Genomic DNA, 12,261 nt, shown 5'->3' on the forward strand with positions numbered 1-12,261 from the left:
ATGCACACACACACACACACGCACGCACGCACACACACGCACACAAAAATCAAAGTAAAAAAATATATATATATATATTTAAAAAAGAAATTATATATATATATATATTATGTTCGAAGCTTGTGCCATCGAACGAAGCTTCGAAGTATTTAAGACGGGCCTAGTGACTGGGTGTATACACTGGATGATGTGTGGGTGTACACTAGTGTTGTCACGATACTGGAATTTCGAACTTTGATACGATACCTTGAAAAGTATCGATATTCGATACCATTTTCGATACCACGGGAGAAAAGTTTTTATTTATTTTATTTTTCTAATGTTTTTGTTTCTGGTTGATTCTCCTCAGCTTCTCTCTGGTACTAGAGAAGATAAATATAACACTTTTAAAACCTGTTTAAAACCTTTAGATCACACATTTAAAAATAACTGTTCATCTCACTTAATAATTTTTATTGCAGAACATGGTCTTTTCTCAAGCAGACATATGTAAACACTGTAATCTGTGTTGCATGTACCTGACAAACTGAACTGTTTGTATTAGTCATATTCCGACTTAACTGAATGTACATGTGTGTGTGGACTACTGTACTATTACAGGTATTGAAATGATGCAACTTCCTTTTTTGTAATTTTTTTTTATGAATAATTGAATATCGATATTTCGGGAAATGAGTATTGAAACCGTTTTAAATATTCAGAATCGATATGTATCGATTTTTCAATATTTTTGACAACACTAGTGTACACTGGATGATGTGTGGGTGTACACACTGGATGATGTGTGGGTGTACACTAGATGATGTGTGGGTGTACACACTAGATGGCTGGAATCATTAGACAAAGAGGCTGACGAGAGGGAAGGATGACTGAAGAGATTAACATGCTTGAACTGGCTTTAAACAATACTAGCAGCAGGCTACAGCACTGGATGTTTTAGCCTACATTTTTAAAGCCCCAATCTGGAGGTTTGACCATATACATGTGGGTTTAATTCACATTTATAAATAAACTAAATCAAATTGTTGATGGTATTCCGTTTTTCAGTACAAATTACAATCTGATGTGACATATTTATTTCGTTATCTTGTAATACAGCTGTCATGGTGCCATTTTATTTAACTTTTTTTTTTTTGTATTTTATTTTTTAAACAAACACATAAACAAACATGTACCTCTTAATTATGTACCTATTAACTTTATTTTATACTGTTGCGATGAACAATCTTTTGATTAACTTAAAAATATACAATATCTATATTTCTTTATTACAATATGTATCCTGGACAATGGTATTGTAATTAGACATACCCTTGCATGGATCCATGACAGTGTACCTTCAGATTAAGTATGGCTCCCAGCCCTAATTCACATACCGTAATTCCTCTAATAGTAACCGGGTCTCGAATACAAGCCGGGTCTCTATTAATGGCCGGGTGCGCTCTTGAGCTAAGCAATTATAAGCCGGCCTCCTAATACAAGCCGGGTTACTAATATACTGAGCTGCATACTGAGCTAGTTACTTGATTTCACTTTGAAAACGTTGAAATGACCAGTGACCACCTGTAATTGCACTGTTTACTATTTCATACAGTACTTGGTTTCAATAAATGAACCCAGTACATTTTACTGGGTTCAAACTGACACAAAATGTTGATTTATTCATTATTATCCGTTTGAAAATTTTAAATATAGGCCTCCCTCTTATACAGGCCTCCTCCTAATACAAGCCTGGTACCCGCTACAGTTGAAACAAATACAAGCCGGGGTTACTATTAGAGGAATTACGGTACATCCTTACACAACACAAAAACGCTCACATGACATGACCTGGATGGGAGGCTGCGGGGAGCTCTCCATGGTCCTGATTTCAGAGAGCATACAGTTTTCAGAAAATATCCGTATACGGGCAGGGCAATCAGTCATGATTAGGGATGGGTACCGAATTCTGTACTTTTGAGGTACCGAACCGAAACACGTCGGTACTACCGTGTATCGATTCAAGTGAGATACAGAAGAGGGGAGAAAAAGAGAATTATAATTTTTTACTTTTTTTCTTTTCATGTCAACGTTCACACGCACAATATATGCTTACCTAGGATTTGACTTGATTCAACAACAAAGCAGCCGGAGCAATGGCAAGCCGAAAACGGTCAAAATTGTAGTTATTTGAAGTTTGGACTGAGGTAGGTAAATTCAATTTCTTGAGACTAAAGTACCGAAAAAAGGTACCGTTGGGTACCGGTATCGATGCACAGGTACCGTATCGGTTCAAATGTGAAAGGTACCCATCCCTAGTCATGATGTCAGTGTTTTCCATAAGCTCCGGTTTCACACTAATACACTGTGGGCGGGATCCACAAAGAATGGATTGCACGGTGCTAATTGCACCCTTATTTACTTTCATTATGAATTGAAAATGGGGGACCCGGATGTAAACAAGACTGAAGTCTTTCTCTGGTCTGCATCCCCTTAACAATTGTGTGTATTGAGCCGTACTGTATTGTACCCATTCTGCAATCCGTTAATAAAATTTTCGCACAGATGATTGATTGAAAATTTTATTAACAGATTGCAGAATGGGTACAATACAGTACGGCTCAATACACACAATTGTTAAAAGATAGGAGTGCGTCACCTTGTTTGTAGAGCTATAACTATATTCTATATTATAGCTATGGATACAATACTATGGCCCATTTGACATCAACTATCTATCGTTCAACATGTGAAAAAGAATGAATTTCTTCATCCATACGTAGGGTTGGGCATCGTTTGGATTTGAACGATTCCGGTTCAGATTCTCCATTTCGATTCCTGTTCTAAACGATTCTCGATTCCGATTATTTGAGGTGCAGGTCAAAACAGGTCACAGCTTATTTAGCAGGAGATTTTTTTTTCTTTTCTTTTTTGAAAAATCTTTACTTTTCTTCATACTATTTCACATTGTCAGTTAACTTGATAGTTTAAATTGGTTGCTGTACTGTAACTAGGGTATTAATTAACAAAGTAAATTTCCTATTAGAACCGGTTCTCGGTGCCCAACCCTATCCATACGTTCCCGTGTTATACCGTGGTGAATATAAGTATAGTTTTAGAGTAGTCTGGGGTAATTCCTGAGTTATAGCCTAAAACGTGAATCCTACTATAAGCATTGCCGTTTCTTGCCTGGCTACTATTCCCAAATCAAATATATTTAATAGCTATTATGTTTCATCATGAATGCATGAAAGGGGGGGGGGGGGGGTCGTTTCAGATCAGCTCGATCGGTATAAAAGCATTGCACGATCAAGCCAGAATTGACGTCAGATAGTCCTTACCTGTGATCGGGACTCGGGAGTATTCCAAAAAATAATATTCCAATTGTTTGATCGCCATCTGGTCCATTTGGCCCACGACATAACCCACCACAACATATGGATTGGGGGTCCCGAAAACGATTAAATGCGATCGAGTGAAGCCCTAGGTTTCCCTGTACTAGAAAAGTGCGCCCGGAGACATTTGAGTGTGACACAGGGTCTGGAACAGGGTTTACTGCACTCTCGATACTGCCACATGGGTGGATCTGGTCTGTACTGCACCCTCTGGGTCGCAGTATGCCTTCTAATGGCAACATACGGGTCCCTGACATTGAATATAGAATATTAAAATCGAAAAAAAGGAAACTATCAAATAACGAGTATACTTGTTGTTGGCGTTCAAGTGTTGGCTCCCAATAATGAGTATACTCGTTGGCAGGGAATGTGTTAAGGGGGTGCAGACCAGAGAAAGACGTCCGTCTTGTTTAGGGTCCCCAATTTTCAATTCATAATGAATTGTAAGTAAGGGTGCAATTAGCACCGTCCAATCCTTTCTTTGTGGATCCCGCCCTGTGTATTTAAAAAAAATTTAGTTTCTAAAAATATTCACCCTGGCAGGAGTTTTCAAAAAGGTACGGTTCCAGTGACTTAAAACACAGCTTGCGTTGTGAATGAAAGGCCAAATCGCATAGACAAAACAAAGGTTTCTAAAAGTACTAATTTTAGTCATCAAACTAGAAAATAAAAACATGTCTTTATTTTTTTGCTGGTGAGGATACCCAGTTGTTTACATTTAAATTCCTGATTGGGCGGATACAACATTGCAAACAGTTTTTTGATCGGCAATCTCATTCATACATCCCGGTACGTGATGCCCCAGTGCATTGATTGCTTTGTGGCTTCTTGTTGGCTACATACAGCCTAATATTTGATTATTGGGCTTTACTAAAGATAACTCTTAGGAAAATAAATCCAAATTGAAGTGGATGACTCATCTCTTTTCCTGCATGTATATTTCTGCCTGCGGTACCCTAAGCGGTTAACACAATGCAACAGTCTGCCTGCTCTTCAGTCGGGGTCGTGGGGAGATGATCCGGTTGAAGCCTACATATGCTAGTGCTGCTTAACCTACTGTTTGGCCGCGTGCATTCAAGCTGTCCAGATCTAAGTCCTGTGTTGGCTGGGAGGCGGATACCTTGGCAGAGCCACGTGGACCCGCGGCGCTGCCTGGACCTTCTGTTTGACTGCCAGCTCCTGCAGGGCAATGAGTCATGTTCTGCGCAGATGCATCACGTTTACTGATGGAAGCCTTTTACACATAATTTATTATTGGTTAAAAGTGCCCTCGATGAAGCACCGTTGGGTAGCTAAATTAATGCATAATGCTGTGGCATGTGTTAAAACGCAGCTCCTTAATTTTGTTCCACTTGAACTAGAAGTTGTAATTTGTGCCGTCTTTGTTTGAAAGAAGAGATTGATGTATCTAATATTTCTCTTATTTTGAATGCAACGCTGTTTAATTTGTCACGTTTTTGTTTTCTTACCAAGAAATCCACCCTAAAACAGAATATCCTTTGTGCTATTCCAATGATGATAAATATCATATTATGCTATATAAGCATAGACAAATGTCTCCATTATCTGGAAATCTGAGCCATCGCGCCTTGAATTTATGATGTCGCCTGGCAACACTTTTTGGAGTAGGTCCATTCACAGTGAATTAGTGACTCAGGAATCATATTTCTTCCAGACTAAAAAATGTGTTATAGTTCTTACAAGAAAAAAAAAGTATATCAGCAGATAGATACAGTTAATGGAAATGTAAGCTCCCAAATATCTAAATCTGTATCGGAGCCAACCAGGGGAGACCTAACTACACTGCTCGTTCGGCCAGGCTATATTTAGCCTATGCTGTTTAATGATTGTTGATGGAAAGAATAGTTAAGATTTTAGTTTTGTCAATTTTTTTTTTCTTTTACAGATTCATCTTTATGGAGAGTGTGTTATTGTTGGTATAGAGTGGCAAGTGATGCGTGCGTGACGAGACATATTTGATAGAAGCAGGGGTTTGACAGGGTATAGGCGTTATATAATTAGATGATTTTATTAGATTCACGTTTATTGTCAGTGCACAGGGTACAAGTACAGAGTACAACGGAATGTAGTTTTCATCTAACCAGAGTGTAAAGGAGCAGTAAAGTGCATTGTAATGTACATATGTGTATATATTTGTATGAAAAAGCTATGTAGTATATGCTAAAATGATCCGGGGGTGGGGGCTGTCACTGTAGTGCAGAGTTCAGCAAGGTGAACCTCAGCCTGCATAATGTTCTGGCAGGCATAAATGTATAAATGCAATGGCGAGTTTAAAGATCCAAGGTTTCTGTAGTTTTTAATTTGTCCCACCCCACCGAAGTTTATTCCATCAGGCCCTTTCTAACCTTATATTAGGGCTGGGCTTATATAAATATATGATAAGTATATCACAATAATTATCTTAAATCTTACTGATATCAATATTACGCTATTTATTCACATGTCCAAAATCACATTATAGATAATCTATTTACTGTTCATCACATTGAACTGCATGATAAAATGGAAGTATGATATCAAAACAAAAATATCCCCACAGTCGGATATTAAATATAATTTTGAGACATTTCAGTTAATGTGTGGTTATTTTGTGCAATGATATCAGAGTTTTATAACTTAATTGCGGTACAATAGGATAATATTGAATTATCACCCAACCCTACCTAAACTGTCATGGTATTTATGGATGCAAAGGTATGAATATTTGCTATACCAAAAATAGTTCCTTGCAGCAGTATTACATAAAAAAATATAAATGCGTCATATCAGATTGTAATTTGTACTGGAAAATTAAATACCGTCAAATACTGTTATACCATGAAAATGAGAAACAGTGTGATGTGATATTTTGGCCTACCCTACACCCAGACAAACGTATGTTGTTTGTGTTTGTTGTGTGTATGCAGCGTCTGTTTGACTAAGATACTGGCTGCTGTGACTTTACATTGTTTAACAACAAAGTTCTGTCTCATTTCATGACTTATATCATGCAAGTTAGGGTACCTTGTGTATACCGTTTACTTTACTTTGCTCATCGTATATATTCAGCTTCTAATTCTTTATTGCCCATATTTATTGTAACGTATAATATAACTGATATGGCATACAGAGACCCTCAACTGCACCTTTGTTTACAATGTTTACTTTCTCATATTCTTATATTCCTATTTAATTATATTGTTTACACTGTTTATTTTTATTGTACTTTTATTGCCTACATTTATGTCTTTCTAATATTACCCTGCCCATACCTGTACCTCCCCTCCCCCATGCTGCTATGAGGCCAACATTTCCCAAAGGGGATCAATATAGGAAGGGCATATATCTTATCTCATCTCATCTCATTTTACAGCCCTTTCTATGGAGAAGACTTCTACTTTGAGATCCCACGACCATTTCAGTGTTTGTCCTTCTACGTTTACGCCAAGAGCGTCTTCCAAAGGGACTTCCCTGTCGGTGAGTCACTGAGACACAGAACACACACACACAGATCCATGTGGTTCTCCACTTAGTCAGTGAGCTGGAGTTGGATGTTTCCTGTCGAGACAAGTGATCACACTGCATGTAATTCATAACTCCACACATCTAGTGGAGACCTAAACTGATGCATGTGCCTTCGGTCTCTGGACGTAAAGATCTTTTCTATGGAGTTATTCTGGACTTTACTGGCCATATACAGGATGGTCTACCGGCTATTCAGTCTCCTCCCCTGTCATTTAATTTCAAACCTTTATTTCAACCCGTGAGACACTGAGCTTAACCTCATTTACAGTGACGACGAGCTTACAAAGCAAGACATAGTTCATCAGCAATTTCATAAATATACGCACAATGAATAAGAATAAACGATAAAGAATCTGGGAAGACCGTTACGAGTCGACACACAGTGGTTGGAGATCATACTTTTAAATGCAGCAAGAGAAGGAAGAACCTTCAGCGTCGGAGTCAGTCGGAGGGCATTCCAGGTGTTGGAAGCATCAAAGGAAAAAGCAGTTTTTCCTAGTTCAGAGCAAACTCGAGGAACCCTAAGAACCAGCCAGTCATTTGAACGTGTAGAATAGGTTCCAAGATTCCATTCCAACAGTGTTTGTGTTGGTGCGTGTGTGTTTGCATGTGTTTTCAGGCAAGGTGGCCATTCGGAAGGATGATCTGTGTAAATACAGTGGGAAGGAGCATTGGATCAGCCTACAACCAGTGGATGCCAACTCAGAAGTCCAGGTGGGTGACGAGTTTTTCAATACCATAGGGTTCACATAGAGCTGTGTTAACTTTGGAATGTGTACGACTCCAGTGAGCCAGCATACACGATCCACCTATCTTGTCCGAGGAAAGCCACGGTTGTGATTCGTTGATCAAGAAATGAGGGCTGTGGGGTGCCCAAGTGGCGAACCACGTAACATGCTGCGTCGCCAACCCGGGTTCGATTCCCGGACCCGGCGTTCTTTGCCGAATGTCTTCCCCTGCTCTGTCTCCCATTTCCTCCTCTCCCTCTCTCTCTACCGGACTGCCTGGTAGTAAAAACGCAATAAAAACCTACAAAAACATATTTAAAAAAGAAAAGAGGGCTGAATTTGAGATGGGGCAATACCACAGCCTTAGTAAACGTAACATTAATGATGGTTCTGTTCCCCTGTGTTTACCCTGCTATAACACATCAGAATGGCAGCTGTGAGGAAGGTCTCTAGGCCTACTGCCATTAGAATCCACACTCCTACGTTCTGTCCAATGTCTCTGTCCAAAGAGGAGGTTTAACTAACCTGTGCTGCTTGTACTCGTATAATTTTCTCTCAGCATATTGATGAATAAATAATATTATATTATTTCCCCCCCCCCCCCCCCCCCCCTTATGTGTAGCCTATTCTACTAGTAAGAACCAAAATAGTTTTGAAAAAGGTGAGCAGGAGCATAATTATGTAGGGTATTAGATAGCAAGTATTAGGTATATATCTCGTATACTACATTTATAATGATTCAAATGATGATTTCATTGGATGTTTACTGTTAGTGCTTGAGTGTCTAATTTGTTATGTTTAAAAAATAATTAAAAAATAAAATACAAAAAAAAGAAAAGTGAAATTTCACAGCCTCTCTGCAGCCTTATTTATTTATTTATTTATTTATTTTCCTTACGCAGAAAAAGTCTTTACTTTTCTGATAACTACATCCACTGCATAACTCCTAAATGTTCAGACGAGCTTAATATTTGGTTATTTGTAATACTTGTGTGGTATTACTACATTTTCTCTCAAACTAATTTGGTTGCAGAGGTCAGTTTTTGTTCCAGTAATAAGGCACTTGGGGCAGAGCTGTTTCGCAGGCTGTGTGACATAGAGGCAGATCTGTGTAGGGAGTGTAATTAGAATCCCCCAGACCGATGAGATGACACGTTAAAAGCACTTATTACAGCATTACACGCACAGACGTCTTTCTCCGACTACACATCCCTTGCCTGCCCTCACCGCAAATAACACGAGAAACGTAGTAATGTCATGGAAATCTGCTTTGTATCATGTGGTGATAGTCTAGGATTATAAGAAGAGGATTGGTCACATCCCCAGCGTTGTCACAGGAGCTGTTCAGATAACACTATTTCTTCCAGCTCTATTTGTCTCCCAGATGGGGAAGCCATTTGTGAACGTTTCCTATGACTATGCTGACCCATTCTCTTCTCATCAAGCTAGATGACGCAGGTCATTCAGAAAGTTGGGAATGTTCTACACAACACTCCTGTGCAGAGTTGGACAACATTTCAAAACACCTTTGCCTCGGGGCGGCTAAGTGGTGCAGTGGGCAAGGCGCTCGCCACTAACGCAGGATATGCTGGGTTCGAGCCCAGCTCTCGGCGTTGCTTCCGGCTTGGCTGGTCGTTCATACTAATACAATTGGCAGTATTAGGGGGTGGGAAAGCCGGTGGGTGGGGATCGGACGCTGTGGACGGCGACTCCTACAGGTCGGTTGGTGCGCCTGTACAGCAGAATCAGGAAGCAACGGGGGCAGCGTGAGCCTCCCACACGTTACTCCTCGCCGCTGAGAGATCGCGCTGTGCAGGTAAAAAGATGCGACGGCTGCCTCCTCGTGTACCGGAGGGGATACGTGATGCAAGGCTTCGTCCACATTGCAGCCGACCAGTGGGAGGCATGGTCTAACAACGTTCGAGACAGGGGAGGGTAGAATTGGATAATATGAAATTGGGATGGGAGAAAAATAGAAAATAGGGAGAAAAAGTAGATAAAAAAAAAGAGAAACGTAGTTGCGATTGGAGGATCAAGAAAAGAGTCTGGGGCTTGAAATTTAGCTGACCTATCAACCAGCTAGAGAGAGAACACATTTCTCTATTCCCTTTTTTATTATTATATATATATATATTAGGGATGCTCGATATTGGCTTTTTTACCGATACCGATATTCCGATATTGTCCAACTCTTAATTTCGATACCGATACCGATACCGATATCAACCGATACCGATATATGCAGGGTTTCCCCCCAAAAAAACGGAAATAATTTCAGGTAACTAATAATTTCACTGGATGCATTCAAAAGGCTTTCTAAATGTAAGCATTATCTGTGCAAAATATGATAATTAAAAAAGTAAAAATTAACATTACATATCTCTTGTTGTTGAATTAAACCAAAATGCATACTTTTGACAATAAATAAAATAAGAATTGGTTCTTACTTGCTTGCCTGGGTAAATAAAGGTTAAAAAAAAAAAAAAAAAACGTTTTTTTTTTTTTTTTTTTTTTTTTTTTACCGATACCGATATTTTTCGATATCACATTTTACTGCCTATCGGCCGATAATATCGGACATCCCTAATATATATATATGTGGAGCACCTCCATGACAACTAGCAACATCACTAACTCACTCATTCATTCACTGCAGGGTTAACCAGTCTGCCCGTAGTGACGCCTCACAGGCAATGCACTTTGTGTTAAAACCAGTTTTGGGGGGGTGGTGCATTTGTTTCCGTTTGAATTACAGATTGGATTGTTTTTGTTTTTTAAGTTTAATTTTGGTCAGCAGTCCTCCTGCCATCACCCACACAGAACTGTTTCATACTTCATGCATGGTCCTTACGGTGCGGACGACGCACACGGTCTCTGAACTACAATGACTGTTGCCTTGTGTCCCTTAGCTATGGTCAGCCTGGCGGTGGTTAGCCATGGTGTAGCATAGTATGGTTGGGTTTGTGTCACAACCGTTTCTTGTAAACTTTCAAAATTCACACCAGCAACTGTGGTACACAAGCTAAAACATGATGATACAACAGTCCCAGCCAGGTCTGGCCAGGTTGTGAAAGGTGTCTGTCTCAGCCGGGGTCTAGCCAGGTCTGGCCAGGTAGTGAAAGGTGGCTCTCTCAGCCGGGGTCTGGCCAGGTAGTGAAAGGTGGCTGTCTCAGCTGGGGTCTAGCCAGGTCTGGCCAGGTAGTGAAAGGTGGCTCTCTCAGCCGGGGTCTAGCCAGGTCTGGCCAGGTAGTGAAAGGTGGCTCTCTCAGCCGGGGTCCAGCCAGGTCTGGCCAGGTTCTAACGACAATGGAGACGCTCACTGTGTGCCCGACAGGCCACAGCACGGCTAAACCCTGGATAGTGGAGACTGGGCATAAGTCGTTTCATAGTTATTATGATCGGGGGAGCTTGCAGAACGGAGTACATGTTCTATCACCATAGCGATGCCAATCATTGTAGAACAACCTGGTGGTGGGCTCAGACGCTGTGTGGACCCTGCACACACAGTCACACAGGCCACCGTTGCACAATATCCACAAGAAGTATGAAACACGTTTTACACACAGCGTAATGCCCCCTGGGTTTCTAAGAATTCTGACTTATGTCATTGCGGGTTTAGCCAAATTGTTTTCCCGGGAAGGAAATGAACGTGGGGACTTCCTTACCCTATACACACACACGCACACCATACCTCGAAAATGAAAGCGATTCATTTCACAACATCTTCACAAATCACTTTGTAATGTAGAAGGTTTCAGGCCTGACATTTGGTTGCGAATCCAATTTCACAATCACGTGGATGGGAATACAAATTAACAGTATTCCCATCCAAAGTGAATTTATATATACATTTTTACCTGTGTGATGTTTTCTTGATTCTGAATGAAATTCTGTCCGGAAACCGAAGAGCTTCCTGTTAGTCTCAGCCAGACAGCGTTACAAAGCATTATTGAACAAATGCTGACCTATTTAACAGATTATGACTAACTTAATAAGAATTCCATGCAGGCTAAAACACTGAGAAGCACATCTAATGTAACTGTACAACTTTGCTGCAGTCTCGCTCTCCCCAGCCAAGTGCCAAGTCGCTGTCCCTTTTGGACTGTATTGGGCACACCTCGCAATGGAAGACGGGGCAATGAAGACAACACGGGTGTGAATTTTTTCCTCTCCAAAACCGAATGACCTTTGTACTGTCGTTTACTATTATGCACTCTGCTACTAAGGAATCTACCTTGCCTATAGTACTACTACCTTCTATGCCCTTACGGGCCGGAACGGGAGGATGTCTTTCATCTCTAATGCGGGGGAGAAGAGGTGTGACTTTAGAGAACAAAGTGAAAAGGTTGTGGCATGAATTTGGGAGAATAGGCCACCACTTTGTTCACAAGTGAGCAACAACAGAGTGAAGAGTGAACGCTGGCTCACTGTATTCCACAAAAATTCAACTGCATGATCCTAGACGTGCTGCTCCATCCTTTCCTTTTCCTGTACTCTGGCATACAGTTTTAGATTCAAATGTATTGTCGTCATACAGCACAAATACAGTACAACAAAAAAGTTTGGCGTCCAACCAGAGTGCAATTGTAATATATATATATATATATATTAGGGCTGTCAAAGTTAATGCTTTC

The 12,261-nt window shown here is 40.4% G+C and overlaps 1 protein-coding gene across 1 annotated transcript in view; it reads left to right on the forward strand.

Moving 5' to 3' along the window:
* rasa2 (RAS p21 protein activator 2) overlaps positions 1-12,261 on the forward strand; it is a 196,659-nt gene that overhangs the window by 53,667 nt on the left and 130,731 nt on the right. Inside the window, exons 3-4 of the mRNA XM_084332855.1 lie at positions 6,748-6,851; positions 7,519-7,613. Coding sequence (XP_084188981.1) covers positions 6,748-6,851; positions 7,519-7,613 — 199 coding nt within the window. The remainder of the gene's footprint in view (positions 1-6,747; positions 6,852-7,518; positions 7,614-12,261) is intronic.

The sequence above is a fragment of the Notolepis coatsorum genome (assembly GCF_963971535.1).
Source record: "Notolepis coatsorum genome assembly, chromosome: 1".
Lineage (NCBI taxonomy): Eukaryota > Metazoa > Chordata > Actinopteri > Aulopiformes > Paralepididae > Notolepis > Notolepis coatsorum.